At 38.6% G+C, this 22,952-nt stretch overlaps 1 protein-coding gene across 33 annotated transcripts in view; it reads right to left on the bottom strand.

Moving 5' to 3' along the window:
* Positions 1-22,952, bottom strand: part of Macf1 (microtubule actin crosslinking factor 1) — a 354,064-nt gene that overhangs the window by 182,520 nt on the left and 148,592 nt on the right. For 12 of the 33 annotated variants that reach the window (XM_087215004.1, XM_087214989.1, XM_087214982.1 and 9 more), the window contains exon 1: positions 10,758-11,993. The exons of the other annotated variants lie outside the window; for them this stretch is intronic. In XM_087215004.1, coding sequence (XP_087071130.1) covers positions 10,758-11,777 — 1,020 coding nt within the window. In that variant the 5' untranslated portion in view covers positions 11,778-11,993. Of the gene's footprint in view, positions 1-10,757; positions 11,994-22,952 lie in introns of those variants that run through there. 33 annotated transcript variants of the gene reach the window in all.

Here is a 22,952-nt window from a genome sequence, read left to right on the forward strand (position 1 = left end):
AAAAAATTCTGTTTTGAGAGAAGGTTCCACTATATAGTTCAGGCTGGCCTTGAATTCACTATGTAGTCCACACTAGCCTTGAACTCACAGTGATCCTCCTGTCTCAGCCTCTTAAGTGCAAAGATTACAGGTGCATACTACCACATCCCATTTAAAATTCTTTCACATCAACCAAACTCTTGCTTCTGTGATCAGTGTGAGTCAATCCCACAAAATTCAATCTACTCTAAGAATACTTGAAGTGCATATGGAGGCAGTATGAAGCTGCAAAGCTGAGGACTAATATGGCTCATGCTGCCCAAGCCATCAATCATCCTGTGACCCTGAAAGAATCAGTCCCTCGGGCCGGGGATGTAGCTCAGTGGTTCCGGCGCCTGCGCAAGGTCCCAAGTTCGATCCCCGGTACCCCCCCAAAAAAAACATCAGTCCCTCTCTAGTACCAATTCCATTCCAGTTCCCTTTAATAAGATCTCTAGCTGCCTATTTTAATGGCTAAATGATACTCAACAATAACATATCCTCATACTTTCATAGCAACTATTTCATGTACATATTAAGAAGGCAAAATGTTGGGAATAGGAAATAAATTTGGTGAAGTAAAAATGAATTTGAATAAGCAAAATGAAATCTGAGTATATGGGCTCTTTATCAAAAAACTAAATTCCAATTAGTTAATTGACAATGTATGCCTGGCACAACTATACCCCATCTCTCTGATGATATTTCCTACCTGCAAATCACAGTATTACTCTATACTGCACTTAAACTACTTCAATCAACAGCTTTACTTCAGATTTTCAGCACAGCTGTAATGAGACAGGGAAATACTTGGCTCTCTCAGGGAAAGGAAAAACACTCTGTTAGGATTAGAGCTCTTTCTAGACTAAAATAAATGTGAAAAATGGGATTATCATTACAACCATCTCAGTAATTAAATATGGCTTCTGCCCATCTCTTCTTATATCACTCACATGTCATGTGTATGCACAGTGTTGTCCTTTGGGCTCTGTGGAAGAATTGACCTTAATTTCCCAAAGGCAGAAATTCAGCTTCAGTTGTAGGAAGCTTTCTCACTTATATGGATTTTAAGCAGGAAGCCATTCGGGGAGAGCATAGCCTCAATACTATGCCACAGACTAAGGTACATCTACTTGAATTTTCTTTCACTCACACTTTCCAAGGTCTGGTTAATTCCTTTCCTGAAGCATGGCCAGAAACTTAATATTTCCTAATTTTTTACAAGTATATGTTTGCAGTACATAATTACATTCATTGTGGGGAGTTGGTACATGTATGTAACACATCTTAATTTTTTTTCATCCTCTTTCCTTCCCTTCCCTCCTTCCTCCCTCATCTCTTGGTCTCCTTCCCTTTTGAAAAAGATCTATCTACCTGTTTCCTATTATCCATCTTTTATTTATACTTTGGGTTTCTCATTTAGGAGAAACCATATGATATTTGTTCAGTAAGTACTTTATTAATTGGACAACATCTCAGGCTGGGGATTTAGGTCAGTGGCACCGCGTCTGCCTCGCAAGAGCAAAGTCCTGAGGAGTTCGATCCCTGGTACTTCAAATAAATAAATAAATACAAAATAATAAATAATTGGACAGCATCTTAACCCTATGCCAGACACCATAGAGAACAAAATAACACACATATTATTTATTCATTCTGTCATTTTTCAAGCAATCACTGCATACTAGGAGCTGTTTAAGTTCTTAGTGTCTCAAAGTAAAGACAGCCACAGACCTTAAGGTCAAGTGATTTAGTTGGGGAGATAATTTAGAGAGAGAGGGATGTTGTGACAGAGGTAAGTTAGCAACCCTAACTAGCAATGACAGGAACTTCTTAGAGATGATAGCACCTCGGCCAGAGTTTTAGTGAGTGTAAGTTAGCCAAGCAAAAAAGGATAAAATAAACATGTTTGTCCAGTAAGAACTTAGTTGAGAAATGTCCTATTTGATTAAAATAAGGCTATCCCAAATGACAACAGATGGGTGAATGTAAGAGAGACAGAGAAAGGCCTTTGTAGTCGTCTTTAAATTTAGAAATTTATTACACCTATATACTTATTTAAAATTAAGCAGTGTATCTAGTTCATTAATTTAGCATTAATACTTTTTCTGCCTTTACGTTTAAAAATATGCTATTCAAACTTCACATGCAAAACAAAACAAATACAAGAAAAACTTCACATGTCATTGATATCAATGTCTTTTTCATCAATAAAGCTATTTTGTGAGTGAACTTTCTAGAAAATGTTGTCTACATTTCCTCTTAAGATTTTCAAGATATAATGGCACTTTTCAGAGTCTATGCTATCTCAGGAAATTTCACTCAAAACCATAAGAATGCAGTTATATAACACTGGATTTTTTTTTTCTCATTCATTTTACTGATGTTTATTTATAATCTTCCTAATGTGACCAAAAGCTCTGTTTGTGTATTTTGCTTTGTTTGTTTTGAGACAGGGTCTTGCTATGCCATCCAGGCATAAGTTTTACTTGTGGTTCTTGGGAATATAACCTCCTAATCAAAGTGTTGAATGTAATTTTATACAAGCCTTAACATAAAAAAACTTTTAAAAAATTACTCGTATCACTTACAAAACATACACAAACAGTAGTAGCCAGGCGTGGTGGCATATGCCTGTAATCCCAGCACTCAGGATGCTTAGGCAGGAGGAACGCCATGAGTTTGGTAGTGAGACCTCGTCTCAAAAACAAAAGGAGGAGGAGGAAGAGAAAGGGGGGGGGGAAAGAAGAAGAGGAGGAAGAGGAGAGGAAGGGGAAGGGAAAGGGAAAGGAGGCAGGAGGGAAAGGAAGCAGGAGGGAAAGGAAGGAGGAGGAAGAAGAAGAGGGAGGAGGAGAGGAGGAGAAGGAAGTCCTCAATAAAATTTCAAAGACATTCTTCACAAAACTAGAAAAACAAATCCTAAAACTCATATGGAAATGCAAAAGATTCAGAAGAGCCAGAGCAATCCTAAGCAAAAAGAGCAAGGTTGAGGCACCACAATATGAATTTCACATTATACTACAAAGGTACAGTAAACAAACAAACAAACAAAAAAAGCCCCCAAAACACCACACAGACCAATGGAACAGAACAGGGGACATAGAAAGAAGAGAAGACAGCTCTTTAATAAATGGTGCTAGGAAAACTATCTATATATAGAAGATTAAAACCAGATCCTTACCTTTCACCCTGTACAAAAATCAATTCAAAGGGCTAGGGATATAGCTCAAGTGGCAGTGCTTCCCTAGCATGCACAAGGACATAGGTTCAATTCCAACTATCACCAGAAAACAAACAAAAAAATTCAATTCAAAATGGATCAAAGACTTAGGTACTAAGGTCTGAAACTGAAAACTACCAAAGAAAACAAAGGGAAAATACTTGAGGCCACAGGCACAGGAAAAGACTTCCTTGAACAGGGCTCCAATAACAGAGGAAATAATCAACAAATCAACAAATGGGATTACATCAAATTAAAAAATTTCTGCACATCAACCTTTAAAACAAAACTTCATATGAACTTAAAAAAAAGAGCTTTATTAATAGGATTGTTATTAAACTTTTCAAAAAGAACAAAAAGTTGTTTGCACAGCAAGGAAAACAACAGAATAAAGAGACAGCTTATAGAAATGGGATAAAAATCTGACAGCTACTCTTCTCACAGAGAATTAATATCTAGAATATATGAAGAACTCAAAAAAACTTAACTCCAAAAACAAAACAAACAAACAAAAAATCAAACAGCCCAGTCAATAAATGAGCAAATGAAATAAACAGATACTTTTCAAAAGAAGAAGTGCAAATGACCAATGAGTATATGAAAAAATGTTCAAAATCTTTAGCTATTAGGGAAATGCAAATCAAAACAACACTGAGATTCCATTTCATCCCAGTCAGAACAGCTATCAATCAAAAGTCTACAAAAAACAATAAATGGCTAGGATGTGGGGGTAAGGATGTAGGGAGAGGAATACCTATACACTGCTGACGGCAATGTAAATGAGTACAGACAATATGGAAATCACTATGTAGGTTCCTCAAAAAAAAAAAAAAAAAAAAAAAAAAAAAGAGCTACCACCATTTGATCTAGTTATATCACTCCTTGGTATTTACCCAAAAAATTAGTCCGCATACTACAGAGATACCTGTATACACATGTTTATTGTACAATCCACAATATCCATGTTTATTTACAATTCTCAATAGCCAAAATAGGTAGGTGTCCATCAACAGGTGAACAGATAAAGAACTTGTGGTATATATGCACTATGGTGGTTAAGCTTAATTGTGTCAACCTGATTGGCTTGGGAGCCACCCAGGGGATTAGTAAAGTACAGTTCTGGGTGTGTCTGGATAGATCATGGAAGCATAACCTTGAGGTCTTTATGTGGTTCCTTGTTCTTTCCTCTCTGGTACTGTTTCCCTGCTCTGCTTCCTGGCATCTTTGTTCTAACACATCCTTCTACCATGATGTTTCTGCCGCAGAACCAGATAACCATGAACTGACTTTCCTGAAACCATGAGCCAAATTAAATCTCCCCTTCTTTTAAGCTGTGGGCATCAGGTATTGTGTCTCAGCAATGGGAAAGTTAACCAAGACATATACAACAGTCATAAAGAAGAATGAAATTATGTCATTTGCAGGAAAATGGATGGAATTGAAGATCATCATGTTAAGATAAATAAGCCAGACTCAGACAAGCATCATATAGTTTTCATAATATGTAAAATATAAAAAAGATGATATGATATTCAGAAATGGTGGGGCATACCTGCAATCCCAGCACTCTGGGAAGCTAAGGCAGGAGGATCATAGGTTTGAGCCCAACCTGGGCAACTTAGCGCAAGACCCTATCTCAAAATAAAGATAATTTTAAAAAGCACACAAGGTAGGAAGCAGGGAATGTAGCTTAGAGCAAAGGCCCTGGGTTCAATCCCAGTATTTGGGGAGGGGGTGTTAAAGTAGAAGAAAAACTATTATTAAGTAAGAGGAGTGGAAGTGAGATGTGAGAAACGGTAATGGGAGGATGGAGAAAAGAATTATTAATTATGTCCTTCAAAAATCATGATGTTAACATGAATTTGAGGTGAAAAGGTATCCACTACCCTCCATTATGTGAAACAGCAGGTTACAAAATATTATATATGGCATTGACAATTTTTTTTCACAAATGCATTAACATGCAGAGATATCTAGAATGGTATTCACTTAACTGTTTTAATCTGCCTCTGGGTACATATGCCGAGCATATTTTTTTTTTTGTTTAAGAATATTTTGACTTGCATCATTATAAAAATGTTCCTAAGTGGAGAAAATTAAAATTTCTGTAATTATGTAAGTGATGGATATGTTAATCAGCTTGATTATGGTAATCCGTTCACAACATATATGTATCTCAAAACATGATGCTGTGTACACCTTAAACATAAGATTTTATTTGTTAATTATACAAAAAAAAAGCAGAAAGTGAAAGCACAGTGCCCAGCTAGAGGGACCCAATGGCAGCTGTGTTTGTGTATTTGTGAGGAATAGAGAAAAAAGAAGGGCTGGGGATTTAGCTCAGTGGTGCCACTGCCTGCCTCGCAAGCACAAGGTCCCAAGTTCGATCACCAGTACCAAAAAAAAAAAAAAAGACTGAGAAAAAAGGTGTTTATTACCAATATGAGAGTTAGGTAAAGGTAAGAGTGTGTTCTCTTCAGTATTTAAATTCAGAGTCTTGAAGATCTCACAAGAGACTATAACTAGAATGGAAAGTCTAGATCATAGGATATGAGCATTTTTCCATTCCACTAGATGTTGTCAAATTTCTCTCTAGCACCAATTTATACTTTTACCCACAGGCTATGAGAAGGTTTTCCCATCACTCTACGTCCTTGCCTACCCTAGGTATTTTCAGACTTTTTACTGTCTGTCAATCTGATGGGTAGCTTACCTTTTTAATTTTTATATCCTTCATCAGTAGTTAGATTCTTCTTACAGCACGAGGCATTCTGATTTCCTTTTTTGTGAACTGCATGGTCCCGGGCTTTCCGCTATTTTTCTACAAGGACACCTGCCTTATTCTTGTTTATTTGTAGAGATTCTTTCAATAATAGTACTAATGACTAACGTTTTATTGTGCTTTACTCGTACTACCTCATATAATTCTCACAACAACCCTGCAACATACACATATACTATTCTCATCCTTAATTTACAAACAATTAAATTATAGCACAGAGAATTAAGTAACTTGTCCAAGGTATATTGCTAGTAAGTGACAGAGCTAGAATTCAAATCAAGCCAATCCAGCTCCACATTCTTAACCACTTCACCTGTATAACATTTCATATGTACTCAATATTAACCCCTTTTCAGTCAGTATATGCATTAATAACTTTACCATTATTATTAAATTTATTTATATACAATTTACTTTTGTAACTTTTCCTTTTTTATACAATTTTATTCTTCTTAATGTCCCACCTGAAATGGAAATTTTCTTATATATGCAAAATGAGACAGAACAGTGTAATATGCCACTCTGTAGCCATCACCCAGTTTCAACCATTATCAACACATAACTATTTTGTTTCATCCACACTCCACCCACTTCACCCCTCCCCTATTATGAAGCCAATCCCACACATATTCTTTCCTCTATAAACAATTCAGTAGTTATCTCTAAATCTCTAAAAGATAAGGACTCTAATATCACAACACTGTTACATCTAAAAAATAATGATGTTTTAGTAATACTGTTAAATAACTTCTTTTTTTTTGTGGTACCGGGGATTAAACTCAGGATCTTACGCTTGCCAGGCAGGCATGGTGCCACTGAGCTACATATCCCTGGCTTGTTAAGTAACATTTTTTAAAAAGAACAAAAGCCATTCTTTTTTTTTTTGGTACCAGGGAACAAACTCAGGTCCTTGCACTTGGAGGCAGGAGGCAGAACCACTGAGCTAAATCACTGGCCCCAAAAGCCATTCTTGAACAAGGCTCTGACTATAACTTTTAACTTCTGCATTCTTCTAATAATCCCTTTGTTTTTGCATTTTTTATAATATAAAACTAATATTATTAAAATAATACTGTCTATATGAATTTTTTTTCTTTTTTTTGGAGACAGTGTCTTGCTATATATACTCCAGGCTGGCCTTGAACTTACCATGTAGCCCAGGCTAGCCCCAAACTCATGTCAGTTCTTCTGCCTCAGCATCCTGAGTACTGGAATTACAGATGTGCACCACCAGCACCCATTTATTGTTGTGGGGAGCAGGAATCCTGGGAATTGAAAGCAGGGACTTTGCACTGAGCTGCATCTCCAGCCCTTTTTTATTTTAAGACAGGGTCTGTTCTCACTAAGTTACCCAGTCTAGGTTCAAACTTGTGATCCTTCTGCCTCAGCTTCCCAAGTAGCTGGAATTACGCATGTGTGCACTGCACTGGCTTCTCTATAACTAAAAAGGACAAATGGGAAAGGGATGGTTGTAAACTGAAAAGGCTGAGCCCAGAAAACAATATACCAATTGATCTCTCATCATTTCTAGCCCCCAGCATTGCCGTCTACTCACTTGAAGTTGTAGGAATATGGCAAGGACACTGATACAGAGTCAAATTCTTCATTCTATGTGGTCCACTAACAATGTGGGCAGGAAATTGGTGGTGGGAGCCAAGATGGGGAGGAGGATAGGATTTTCAACATTTTTCCTTGTTCAAATGAGCCAGGTATTAAGGGTACTAATGGCAGCGAGGAGTGAGAATTCCTGAGAGAAGGAAAGGGCAAGAGAAGACCTCTGTCTGACATCAAAGTATAATCGCTATTAGCCTGTTTCCATCCAGCTCCAAATCCTACTCTACTTATCTTTCTGAAAACCATTTTGTCAGCTGGTCTCTGTCACCCTGTTTCTGTATTAACTATTTTCAGACTAGGAGAGTATTAATTGCATCAGTCAAACAGGAAAGCAGGCTACATTTATCTTCTATTATCTAATCCTCACACTCAGTAAAAATCAACTCCCATTTCTTGATATCCTGAGAAGCCGCAAAACCCATTGTAAAGTTTACATCTGGCCCTAGCCTAGTCCCACTCCCATCATTACACTGTGGACTAATCAACAGGAGGGAGAATGTGGGCTGAGTCCTAACAAGGACAGAGACCACTGTGCAACTTGAATTGTTTTCTGAGAGGGCTTACTGTGCTGACACATTAAAAACAAAACAAACACCAAAAGAAGCAAGCAAACAAAACAAACACCACTGAGCTGCATACAGACTCCTTTTTAGGAAAGTGCTGGTGCATGACTGCCACAGCTGCTCTTCTGACTGTGTCCTCCCCACGCTCCAGACAGACACTTGCTTTGAGCCTTGACCCATGATTACACACAAGCCTATAGGGTCAGAACACCCTTTGTCTCTTTGGCTGTTGCTGCTCTAGAGTCTGTGAACAGCTTGCTAGTGAGGGGAGCAGCTCCCTAAAGACACAGTTCCTCCACAGACTATGAGAGTTTTAGCCCCTTGACTTTAAGGACATTGATTCTGTTAAGATTTCACACTAACAACAACAAAAAAAGATTTCATACTAACTCTTGAGAAGTGACTTATGTCATACAGGATGGTCCAGTCCCCACATCATATGATGAACACAGAGCTTCAGAAACAGGTAACTGCCTTAAGATTCTGTCACTCAGCTTTTCAGCCTTGTTTATATCTAAGTAGTCTGGCTGTACCTCAATGAAAAAGTATGGGGGTTAGATGCAGAGGATGGCTGCCTAGAAAAACATCACACACCAATTTGACTCACATGCTCAATAGCAAAAGAGTCACACTGCTATTGACTCTTGTCAACCAGACTGTGATCCAAAGGATTCTCCCAATACTTTTTTAAAAACTCCTCAGTGCTGGGCATGGTGGCACATGCCTGTAATCCCAGCACTCAGGAGGCTGAGGTAGGAGGATTACCTTGAGTTTGAGGTTAGCCTGGGCTCCATAGTGAATTCAAGGCCCACGTGAAGTATATATAGAGACCCTGACTCAACAAAGCAAAACTAAACTAAACTAAACACTCCTCAGAGTTGTACATAATTTTCATTCTCATTATGGAGATCCAACTGGTACAGAGATGCTACTGTTACCTATAGTCCACTATGTAAGGTTGATTTCCACCAAGAGTACCTAAAATGTTTTACTCCAAACTTGTGAAAACCCCACATTATAGGTATCCTATAATACTGTTAAGACTCCACAATATCAACTTTAATGGCAGCAGTATTAAAAGAGGAAACTAGCTTGGCAGGTGGTTTTATCCCCAGCTATTCAACATCTACTCCTTAAAAAGATAAAAACTGACTTTGACTCTTCCTCTTATCTAATGAAACCCAAATACTGTACACCCCAACCCCATAGCCTCACTGTCTTCCTTGCTACCTAACACACACTTGCATGTACACATATTTTTATGAGGCCCATGGAGCCTCTTGCCTATCCATATAACATACTTTTTCAATGCCATCTTTTCTCTAAACTGTTAGAAGTCTCCAAACTCCCAACAGAGGACACTGAGATGGCCTTCCCATGGGGTAAATCTATCCCCAGGGGAAATTTTCATCACAGATCAGCATTATCAGGGCAGCTATGCAATATCAGTTGCCCATAGCCTAGCCAAGAAAGTGCCCTACTTCATCTTCCACCTCACCTTTTGCTGTTCTGAGATTCCGAGCAGAGGCCACCATGCCAATAAAAGTTCTTCAGCCATGAGTGAACTACAACATCAATCCTCTACACGCTCAAACATCTACATGCTACATGTTATGCCACCAGGATCTTGGTGTTCCCTTATCTCATCATCCAGATTTCTGAATTCTCATTGATTCTTGACCTTTGGAAACATTTATAGCTACCAAAACCACCACCTATGTCTGACCACATACTTCACAAACAAAATGTTAAATATGTTAAAACCTCAAACAATTTCAAGCACAAAACAAGCTTTCAAGCCAGACATGGTGGTGCACGCCTGTAATACCAGCCCTTGAGAGGCTGAGGCAAAAGGATCACAAGTTTGAGGATACGTAGTAAGTTCGAGAGCAGCCAAAACTGTATATCAAGGCATTGTCTCAAAAAACCAGGTTTTTTTCCCTATTCTATACCCACCCCCATTAACTCCATGCCCTAATCCTGCAAAGCAGAGGAGGATGAGCCTTCTCCTCCCAGACAGACACAAAATGAGTGCTGTCATTAGCCTTTTCTCCACAGGAGAGGGATTACATCACTAGTAGTAGGAGCACAGCTCTCTAGAGAGAAGGGCAAGCGCACTGAAGACAGCTGCCCACCTCCATCCCTTCAACATCCCTCAGCCTTCCATACTAATTTCAGAGACTCTCTGAGACCTCTTTCTCCCCTCTTGTGCTTCATCACAACTCTCTGCAGCAAAGAAGCAGGTAAACAGCCCTGCCTGAGAGTAAGGACTAAGTAAGTAGTGCTGCACCTTAAGAATCAACCCTGCCAGGTGGCTCCAGCAATTATGCTACTTGGCTAACCAGAAGCACAAATTCCTCAGAGACAACAAGACTTGGTTGCAAGTGTCGAAGGATGTACCTGAAATAGATGCTGCTTGCCAAGCCCCAGAAGTCAGTAACTTACAGTACCCTACATGGGGGGAAATCTGAGAAGCACCAGGATTCTCACTGCTCACCATAATCCATTTTTATAGGCTGGAGGACCAGGAATCCAGGACAGTGGTTACATGCCCACCTACCTCCTCCACACCCCATGATGGGGTGTGGCTTGCCTCCAAAGAAAGAGTGCCATCCTCTTCTGAGAAGGATGTAGAGCTCTTTTCAGGTTCTGTATCTTTAGGCTGGATCCCATGTAAGTGTAGCCCATCACTACCGTAGCCAGAGGATGAGGGCAAAACGCTCACAGTCATGCCACTGACAGACAAATCACTCTGAGAAGCCGGTAATCTGGGACCCTGAGGGGGTGCTCGACCCACATGGGCAGGCTCTGTGCATCTAGGGCCTCCTGACTGGCCCAGTAGTAAAAAAGAAACAGAACTTTCAGCAGTCCGGGAACCTGTCTGAGGGGCTCTCAAAATACTATTGGTTCCTTCCCCCACATTCCACCCCTCTGAAAGTTGGTCCTGATTTCTTGTGTCAGTGGAGTAGTCTATCCCAGGCAAAGTGCTACTCCAAAATCCAAGCAGAATGCCTCCCCTTTCCACTGCAGTCTCTTCTTGCAAAGGCAGAAGCACAGCTCTGCTGCTGCAGGATGCTGTCCGTGGAAATTCCACCAGTTGGCTCACTGATTTCTCACAGTTCCTCTCTGCTGGGTTATCAAGCAGGTGAGCAATGACAGTCATGCCTTCTTCCAGGGAATCCCAGACCTCTCCAGCAACTGATGACTCATTCTCTAACAAAAGGTGAGCAGTCTGGATCTCCCCTTGGAATCTCTCCTTCACCTGCACAATCATTCCCGGATCCCCCCCCTGTGTGTTCAGGGCTGAGTCCGTAGGCAGCAAAATATCTGAGGGGGGATGCTTTGGCCCTCCCACTCCGTCCTCTTTGAGACTCACTGTGAACTTCGTTAGGCTTTCAGTCTCTTTAGTGACTCCAGGTCCTTCCAAGGGTTCTTCCTTGTGAGATGCCTGCAGAATAGGGATTTTCTTCCCCTTCCACTTCCTTTTGAACCGAACCCTTTTCTTAGGAGATATAGGAGCCTTCTCTGGAACAGCTATTGACTCTTTCGGCTCCTTAACACAGCCCAGTGAATTTCCCATTTCTTTCCTCTCCTAATCTCAGCAAAAATGCAGCTAAACCAGTCCTGGGATCCCAGAAAAATGCCAACGTTGGCTTCATCGGGTCCGATGCACATTTATAAACATGCACTATGCCGGCAATCCCTCCAATTCTTTCTCCCTCCCTCCCTGCCTCTCTATCTCTCTGTCTCTTCCTGCTGCTGCCGATTCAGACAGCCATCTTACAGGCTCAGAGCTGCAACAAGACAAATTCAAAGCATCTCACTGCAGTTCAGAAATCACTTGACCTAAAAGCAGACAGAAACCGGATTGGCTGCAGCTTCCTCTCTCCAAATATGAGGTAATTGGAGCACTGCCCTCAGTAACACAAACAGAAAGCAAAAGGGAGCCAGAAACCTGGGGAGGGGGAAAACAGGAGAGGGTGAGGAGGAACAGGGGAATGTAAGAGTAAATGGGAAAGGGAGGGGAAGAGAGGTAATGTGAAGGGAGGAGGATGAGAACAATATCAAAAAGGGAAAAAGCAACCAGCTCAGCTGGTTCCAACCAGCAAGGAAAGGGAAGGATCACGGAGAGGGAGGGCTGGGAAAGCTGCAATTATGGCTTCTAAACTACGAAATCAAATAATTTTAATTGTTGCACCAAGATGTACAAAGGAAAATATTAAGAAGATATACATAATCTCAGTTTTTTCAGATCATGATACAATTATTTTTACCTAATTCATTAAATTTTTTAACGATACAATTATTTTAATCAAATTTTAACCCAAAGAGACCAGAGCCTACTCCCAGTTTAAAATAAAAAGAAAGAAAAGAAACAGGCTTTGAAGATCTAGCCTCTTGTAGCATTTACTTCCCTCCTCTTCCCTAAAAAAAGGAAAGAAAAGATTTGTTAATTCAATTGGCCAATGACACATAGAGGAAAAACCTGGCATCCAGTTTTGAGTATAGTATGTAAAGCTTAATGGGAATGATATTTCTTCCAAACACAACAGAGAAACAAGATCTCCGATGACCAGCATTTGACACAAATGCTCAGCAGTAATCACGGATGGTGCAGCTGCCACCAACAGCTAACACTTTTTTGCACACCTGTTATGTGCCTGTTATGTGAACAAAGATTATCTCATTTAACCCTCACAGTAACTACATGAGATCAAAACTATTGCTCTATATTCATTCACGCAGATAAAGAAATAATGTTTTAAAAAGTTGATTAATCTGCCCAAGGTTAAACACCTACTAAGTGGAAAAACCAGATGTGAACTTGTTTAAGACTTTTTCATTTCAACCCCATGAATGTTACCTCACCTTCTAATTATAGCAGGGATGGAAATCTGTACCCAGGGATGGAAATCTCCATAAAATAGATTCTGAAATAGCAACTGGACTTCGATTGGGCCATGAGTGCCAACAAAGGAGTAACGCTCGCCACCAAATGGGAGAAAGAGGAGCTTCTGAAAATGAGAAAGATATTTACTCCAACTGCATCAGAGAAGGAAGTCTAAATTAGATTGTAAAAGTCAGACTAAAACATTAATCTGTGATATCAACAGGATTTCTTCACCTATAGTACAGTGTCTGACAGATGAGCAAAAACTGTAATTCAAAGGGCTCTAAACGAAGTCAAAGAAAGGAGGTTTGTTGCATGTTTCTTCCATGTCGCTGCTTTTTCCCTCTGTGGTTCTTGGGATTGAACTCAGGGCCTTATGTTTGTGAGGCAAGTGCTCTATCACTGAGCCACATCTCCAGCACAATTCTGTTTTTTTTCTTTTTCTTTCTTTTTTAAGACAGATGTCTCACTATGTTGCCCAAGCTGGCCTTAAACTCCTGCTTCAGGCTTCTGAGTAGCTGGGACTATGGGCACATGCTGCCATACCTGGAGTGCTGTTGATTCTGTACCACAAATATCCAGACCACACAACAGAGGTGCAACCTGCTTGGCTCAGCATAAGCCCTCAAGACTTGTGGCAACACAGTTCTACCCATCTTTCCTGGGGACCTTCAACATGGCCTCCACAGAAGGAAAGCAGTGAGAAGCCCTAAAGTGTATAGCCCCTCTGAAGGCCCCCACCTGCCTCCTAAGTACAGCGGGGAATTTTCCCTAACTTTTCCTTTAAGGCTGACTGCAAGGCTGCAGTGCCATCTTATGGCTGTCAGCGCAGCATGAAACAAGAGAAGAGGGCATGGGAAATTCAGACAGCAAATAATTTAACTGGCAAAAATCTGACATTATAGCATGAAGTTCTCTAGGAAGCTTCACTCCACCAATGAAGAAAATGGGAACTTTTAAATTGCATGTCCCAAGGCCTGAACTTGAATTTTATTAATAAAATAAATATACGCAAACCAAATGCTTGAAACTACTGAAAATGAGGCAAGAGAAACAGCTGCTTAACATAATTCCTACTACTATAGCATTTCTCTGAGAAGCTTCACAGAATCTAGCACATTTACCTCTGTGAACATTTTTCTTTTTTAAACTTCTGTCGGACACATTAGGCCTTTGCTTCCTCCTGCCCCATAGAAAAACTGATTTAGGATAGAAGCAGAGATTGCAGTAGAGTATAACTAGGTTCAAATTTCCAGCTCGGTTAACTTACAAGCTAAGTAGCTTAACTAATTTACTAGGTGATTCAATTTCCTTACCTGTGAAATGTGGACATTACCACCTACTTAATGGAATTGTAGACAGAGCTAATGAAATAATGTCTATAAAGTATTTGGCTCAGTGCCTGGCCTACAGCAAATCCCTTTTTTTTTTCCTATCTGTTTGGAGCTAAAAGCTATCAGACACCCTCAGGCTACAAGGGGATCCCAATATACTCTTTCCTGATAAGGCTCTAAGGAATGGAGCTGTGTTCCCTGACCCAAAGCCTGAATGTTTGTTTGTCCTTCTTAGGAGCAGCTTCCACTATCTTACTAAGTTAACTCTGATCACAAAACTGACCACTTTCTCAATTAGGTTGGGTCCTACTGCTTTCTAGGAAAGCAGACTTTTGGGTTCTACCTATTCTTCATATCTTCTCCTTTGGCTTTTTCCAGTTAACTGTTTATTGCCCATAGTTCTCTCCTAGAACAGCCATTCATGAATGAAAGAGCTCATTCATTCATTCATTCCACAAACATGAATGGTGCCTCATCTAATATGCAGAGCATAAAGTGCCATGAAGTGCACAAAAATTTAGGCCTCAAGTCTAGACAGCTAAAACTGCCCTTTACCTGAACTCTTTGGATTTTTTTTCTAAATGCTAGACCTATACTATATTTAATGAACATGAGAGTTGGAAAACTAATTTTGTTACAGTATGACTCTAAAGAACTGGTACTATCATGCAGAAAAACTAAATAACATATAAAATATATAAAAATGGTCTTGGGTAAAACTAACATAAGGAATCCTATTTTATTATTGGGATGGGCAACCCAAAGAAGTCAGATGAACTCTGTTTTAGTTTCCTCATCTGAAGAAGGGGCTCAAGAAAATAGCACAGTGTATTTATCTGGTCTATTGACCTCATGGGTTTGAGAATATCATGAAATAATCCATTCACTTAACAAATATTTACTGAGTGACTATTCTGTGCCAAGCAAAGACTAGAAGAGACAATATCCTTGCCATTCTTAAATTCACTCCTGGTCCAGAGATCAGACAGCAAATAAACAAGTAAATACGTATTATGTCTAACAGTAATTTTACCCAACAAAAATACTGTAGGTCATACAGTCCTGAGAGCAACTGGGCAAAATACAGGCAAGTCGAAGGAAAGTCTACAACCTAACAGTTCCAGTCCAGGTATCTATCTCAAAAACCCTGTCTTTCATATAGAATGTTCACTACAGCAATGAGTGCTTTATTTATACAACTAAATACTATACTGCGAATAATAGCTCTATTGGACCACTATTGTGGGGGAGCACCACTCACACTATATTCTACATAAGTTAGTTAATATGAATAAATCAAGCCTCCCTTCATCATCATAGATAAACCTCAAAAACAAATTTTAGTCTAAAACAGAAGCAGGATATACAGAAATTACTATCTGAAATATAAAACATGCAAACACTGCACATATGGTTTATAGTACCTCAGCTGCTATAAACACACAAAAGCATATATAGAAATGACATCCACAAACTTCAGATAGTATTTATCTAGGGAGTAGACAGGCCAAGGAAATTGGCTATATCAGAAATGTTTTAGTGAAAAAGAGTGAAAAAAACTCCAAAACAAGTATAAGAAAATATTAACATGTTTAATTGTGAAGGTTAAATACACATATGAGAATCTCCTACACTTTTCTGAGTACCTGAAATTTTCCTACCTAAAAACTCAAATTAAAATACAAAGAATTCCTACCATACAGCGTGTATTTTAAAATACACGTTAGAGCACCTTAGAAACCATAAACCTCTCTAAGAAGATATCAATACTACCAGTATCATCAGTGGTGGCAAATTTTTAATGATGAACCAGTATCTCCAACTGAATGCTCCCTTGAGAGGACACTTACCACTATATCTACAGGTGTAATATTGTTCTACTTCATCAGCACCTGTAACAGACTGGCTGAAGTGACTACTTTGCTGATCTCTAACATGTGACATCTCTATTAACATTTGATATCTCTACTCCATATCCATTTGGCTTGAGTTCTCAATAAGAACAGCTAACAGGTATTTATACAAGATAAATTAAAACATAAACACAAGATAGTCAAATCAGCATTACTTATCAGATCCAAAAAATGAACACATGACCATCAACTCCTGAATAAGTACACAAAATAATCCAGAATACTATTCAACAATAAAATAAACTACTGACACATGCTACAACATAAGTGAAGCTCAAAAATATTATGCTTAGTGAAAGAAGCCAAATGCAAAAGATCACGATTCTATTTATATGGACTATTCAGAATAGACAAATCTAGAGATAGAAAATAAATTAGTGATTGCCCAAGGGTGGTGATGGGAGGAGGGAATAACTGTAAAGGAACAAGAGGGATAATGAAAATGTTCCAAAACTGGATTATGGTAATAGCTATAAAGCTCATAAAAATCGCTGAATTATGCAATTAAAATGGTTTGATTTTATGATATGTAAATTATACCTCAATAAAATTTTTATAGTTATAAAAAAATGAAGTTGTGTAAAATAAAGAATGCACGTTTTCCTAAAGTAAACAAACAATATGATAACAAAAAATAACTAAAAAGGTTTTTAAAGCAGCTAATTATAAAGAAAGGGAAGAAACAGGGTGGAAAGGCCAAAAATAGGAGCTGGACTTCTCTGAATACACCATGTATTCTTTTAAAACTTCCCTCTGAAACAATGTAAATGATCTACATAGAGTGAAATAGAACAAAAAGAGCAATTTCGGCTGGGCATGGTGGCACACACCTATAATCCCAGTGTTCCCAGTGCTGGGGAGGCTGAGGCAGGAGGATCGCTATTTGAGGCCAGCCTGGGCTCTATAGTGAGTTCAAGGCCAGCCTAAACTACATACCAAGACCTTGTCTGGATAAAAAAAAAGCAATCCCTGGGCCAGGGATTTAGCTCAGTGGCACTGCGCCTGCCTTGCAAGCGCAAGGTCCTGAGTTTGTTCCCCGGCACCTCCCCCCAAAAAAGCAATTCCTAAAAACTGAAAACAAACACCAATGAACCTAACTGTTCATTTAGTTGGTGACTTAATGGCACAAAGAACAATTACTTCCAATGGCTTTAAAATATTTTAAGGACAGAAAGAACTACAAAGAGATCAGAAACTTCTAAGTAATATTGTTAATAACATTAATACTATTATTTTCTTTTTCTTTTTCTTTTTTTTCTTAGCTCAGAACCACTGAGCTAAATCCCCGCCCCCTATACTGTTATTTTCATTCAGGTATATTATATATATGTCCACATAAGGAAAGGGAATAATTACATTACTGTTGTTAGGATCAAGAAATTCAGTGTAAGAAAAAAAAGAATACAAAGTAAAGAAAATAAATAAAACCCGAAATCCTAAATTTGATTCAGAAGTATCAGTATAAATTAATGACTTTTTAAAAAACAGATAAATACAGGTACTGTTCAGTTTTAACAGTAGGAGAACCCTAGAAACAATGAGCAACCTAGCAGCACTTGGATTGTGGTCAGAAATAAAGAATTAGTTCTCTGAAGAAACAAAATTTCGGGCCTGGGACAGGAAATATACAAATAAAGTATGAGACATCTTATCACACAAGAAATAAAAGAAATTATCAAAGGCTACTGAGGTCATGCTGAAGGACTGAGAGTTAACTTGAAAAGCTCATATTGGCCAAAGATGCAGCTATCTGAGTATTAGGAAGAATGAGAACTATAGTTGACAGGAACATATTAAGTCTGTTAAAAATTCATTGAGTTGCAGTGACATTTTTAAAAAAGGGTCAATAAAGAAACTTTCACTGGTGACCTCTGAAGAATCTTAGGGAACCAGTTGACATAGAAAGTCAGCTGACATAGAAAATCAGCAAAGCTGGCTGCAAAAGTAGGCATGACCTGTTAATTACAAGATCCCAGATACATGTGAAGAACAGTTTCCAAAGCCCTGCATTTGGACTTCTGTCATGAGAACTTGGACAGGCTTTCACTAGGATGCCCTAGACCTGAGGTCAGCCTGAGACGTGGGATCCCAGCGGTGCCTCTCAAGATCCAGTTTTCAGGTTTCCTCAAGATTTGGACAGTATAAAAGGACAAAGATAAAAAATAAATAAGTATTTTTTTAAAAAAAGACAGAGATGCCAAGAAGAGTCTGCTCTCTGGCTTTCCTCACAATAGCCCACCCTGCTTTCCCCAGGGTGTTCTTTTACCTTGTTTTTTCCTCTGCAGAGCCAGTTTCTCCCTCACTCTCCACTTTTACTTTTTCAAATAACTTTGCCATTGATTTTTGCTTGTTTCATTCAATTCTCTGAGATGAAAAGAACCTGGAATCCAACTCCAGGAGAAGTGAGCAACCTAAAACCCAGTAACATTTGACTGGTGAGCCACTTTTAGAAGGAGTTCTGCGATAACATAATGTTCTGAAAACTGACACAGGGAAACATGGGATTATCTATTTTGCCTATCCCTCAGGGTAATCGGTGAGGTGAAATTCTAGTTTATAAAAAGTATTCCAGCTAAATAATGAAGGATTAGCAGAATTAGAATATCACCATTTTGCAATCTCTAATGAAATAATGGAATTAGCAATGGTGATCAGTATCTACAATAAAACTGTTAGGTGTTGGGCTAACAGGAAACACAGAATAAATCAGTCAGGTTGATAACACCCAAATGCACTTATCAATCTTAATATTCCCGAAAAAAGACAGTATGTGCATCCTGATGGGAAGCAATAAAAGTACAGATCGTCACCATCCTTGCAAAACAACCCAGACCAAACCAACCAACCAACCAACAAAACCCAAAACCTAGACTTGATTTCTTCAGCAAATCACTGAGAAGTCCATTTAATGCAATATGTAGACCTTGTTTGGATGCTAATCCAAACTAACTATTTTTTTACATGAAGTAATTCAGAACATCTAAACATTGATCAGATATCTGACAAGTTTTACAAAAGTAATTTTTAAGTTGTGATATTTTGGTGATTTGCTTAAACAAAGAGCCCTTATCATTCAGATATACACACTGAAATATTTATGGATGAAATTATACAAGGTCTGGGATTTCCTTCAAAGGGGTACAAGGAGTAGATAAGGATGTAGATGAAATAGTTTTTTAATTATATTAGCTAATAATTATTGAGGTATGCATATATGGCACTTCTTTAGACCATTTCCTCTATTTTTATAAATATTTAAAGTTTTTCCTAACAATTCTTTTTCCTAGTGCTGGGGATTGAACTCAGAGTCTCACTATAGTAGGCAAATACTCTAACAGTGAGCTATATTTCATAAAATTTTTTTAAACAAAGAAAAAAATATTTTCATCATGGAGTTGTTCTGGAAGAGAAATATTCCATTACTCCCATCTCCACTGTCTCATCAAAATTTTAACAACTGATTATTCATTATGTGACCCTTAGCCCCTCCCCCCGCCTCCCTTTTTTTGAGACAGGGTCTCAAAATGTAGTTCAGGCAGCCTTGAACTCACTATGTAGCACTGGCTGGCCTCGAACTCAGAAATCATCCTGCCTCTGCATCCTGAGTGCTAGAATTACAGTTGTGTGCCACCACACCCAGCCAAATTTCCTCTTTTAAATAGATTTAGTTGTAATCAGGGTAAACAGAAACACAGTGGATATTACCTCATGCCTATGAGACTAACATTAGGCACTTACAATGAGGGCAGTTTTAAGGTTAAAAAACAAACAATACTTTTCTTTAAAAAAAAAAAAAGTCCTCTGTTCAACAAAGACTTTGGTCCTACCTTGCCAGAGATTACTCATCAAGGTCAGATTCCTGGTTATCCCTATATTTAAAGCTTGCCTCAAAACATCTTGTGGAAGAACCAATACAGTGAAAATGGCCATACTTCCAAAACTACTATATAGATTTAATGCAATGCCGACTGAAATTCCAACAATATATTTCACAGAACTAGAGAAAACAATCCAAAAATTCATTTGGAACCAGAAGAGACCCAGAATAGCAAAAGCAATTCTAGGCAACACAGACATGGCTGGGGGTATTACAATCCTCAACTTGAAACTATACTACAAAGCTACTGTGATAAAAACAGCATGGTGCTGGCAAAGAAACAGACCCGAAGATCAGTGGAATAGATTAGAAGATGCAGAAATAACTCCAGACATACTCAGCCACCTCATCTTTGACAAAGGAGCTAACCACCTCATTGGAGGAAAGATAGCCTATTTAATAAATGGTGTTGGAAAAACTGGATTTCAACCTGCCAAAGATTAAAACTACACCCATACCTATCACCATGCACTAAACTAAGACAGATGTGGATTAAAAATCTAAATATTAAGACAGAAACACTAAATTTGCTGGAAGATAAGTTACGTAGAACTCTTGAAGACATTGGCATAGGAAAAGACTTTATGAACAAAACCTCAGTAGCACAGGAACTTGCACAAAGAATCAACAACTGGGATCTCATCTCATTAAAAAGCTTCTGCACTGCAAGAGAAACCACCAACAGAGCTAAGAGACAACCTACAATGTGGGAAAAAATTTTCAGCAGCTGTACCTTAGACAAAGGATTACTATCTAGAATATAATAAAAAACTGAAAAAAATCAGACCCCCCAAAATTCAAAGACCCAATTCAAATATGGGCATCTGAAATGAACAGACATTTCTCAGACAAAGAAGTAAAAGCAGCAAATAAATATATGAAAAAATGTTCAATATCACTGGTTATTCGAGAGATACAGATGAAAACAACACTGAGATTCCACCTCACCCCAGAAAGAATGGCTGCTATCAAGAAATCATCCAATATCGCTTCTTGGCCTTTTGGCTAAGATCAAGTGAAGAAATCATCCAATAATAAATGCTGGGGGCGTAGGGGGAGAGGAACCCTTCTCCACTGTTGGTAGGAGTGCAGACTGGTGCAACCACTGTGGAAATCAGTATGGAGATACCTCAAAGAACTAGGCTTAGAGGTCCCATTTGACTCAGCTATTCCCCTGCTGGGTATCTTCCCAAAAGAATTAAAAGAATCATATCATAGCGATATATATGTGCACCCATGTTTGTAGTGGCACAGTTTGTAATTGCTAATGCTTGGAAAAAGCCCAAGTGCCCATCAACTAGAAAATGGAAAAAGAAGATGTGGGTTTTTTTATAAAATGGAGTACTACTCAGCCATAAAGAATGAGAAACTAGAGACATTTATAGCTAAATGGATACACATTGAGGCCATACTCTTAAGTGAAATAAATAGGACACACATGTGTAAATATCAAATAATTTCTCTAGTGTGAGAAACTGAAAGTGTAATTAAGGATTAAAATGATTAAAATGAGTAATTGATAATTTGAAATAGGAAGAAAGGGGTAGGGGTAGCAGGAGGGGGAGGGGAGAGATCAGAGTTACAGGCTGGAATCTGGAAAGAATCCTTATATAGATTGTGTTTAAAACTATAGGAAGAGATGTAGATAGAGACTAGGCTGGAGCTCATCAGTGGGTTGGGAAGGAAGAGTCATTGAGATCAAAGGAGAGAAGGATGTGTTTCCAGAAGAAGCACATACAGCTATGTACAGTACACAGTACTCGATAGTGTGATAAATGACTGTTACTGTTTTATGTACTTATCATAACATGCTGTGCTTTTCATCCTTTAGAGCATAATTCTTATATAAGAGTTTACTGTAAAACAGTGTGCTGCTATGCCAGTGGTAAACTCATGTATCTCGTGTTTAACCGCGTGTTTGGATAATATCAAGGGGCCATCACAGATGTTTGATGTATACCTTCTCAGTTTGCACTTAGAAGTTGGCACTCTGGTACTTTGCAATACACATGGATGAAATTGCCTAATAACATATTTCTCAGATTATATTTCCATCACGTGTCACATGACTGTATTGAAATTTAAATTTAAAAAAAAATTGGCCTATGTGGAGTCTACTAGCTAATTAGAATTTTTTTCAGTCCACTATTTGTTCAATATTAGTTTTGAAAATCTTTCTAAAACAAATCATATCCTTTGATGTCTTGTTAATGCTTGAGATGTTTTTTTAAATTATATGGAAAAATGTTTAAGCACTTTTCAGTTTTGCTTTGGTTGAGTTCTATTATATTTGAATAGTATTATAGTTTTTTTTCCTTGCATTGCTTTTCTTTGAATAATTTTAGTTTTTGTATATGTGTGTGTTTAGTGAATGATAGTAAAGTTATACACTAAAAAAAAAAAATCTTGTGGCACCACAAAAATGGACATTACCTCCACATACTCTTGACCCTGCCCAGGGTGCAGTGACAGCACTAGCTCCAAACCAGAGTCTGAAGAAACAAACCTATGCTCTCAAGTTTTCTCAGGTCCTAGAAATTCAAGGACACTTGCTGTTCTGCCTGCAACCAGAAGGTGGCACTAACTATCTAAATAAGAAGTCACATTGGCCTCAGCCCTGGAGTCAGTGACTTCAGTTACTACAGTAGTCTTCTTTGCCCTCTGCAGGAGTACTCTCTTTAATTCATCAGCCTACTGCACAGCAATTGGATAATGGAGAGCTGCCAGAGAAACAGCTTTG

The sequence above is a fragment of the Heterocephalus glaber genome, unplaced genomic scaffold (assembly GCF_053883595.1).
Source record: "Heterocephalus glaber isolate CG9 unplaced genomic scaffold, H.glaber_assembly_v1.0 deba00001452, whole genome shotgun sequence".
Lineage (NCBI taxonomy): Eukaryota > Metazoa > Chordata > Mammalia > Rodentia > Bathyergidae > Heterocephalus > Heterocephalus glaber.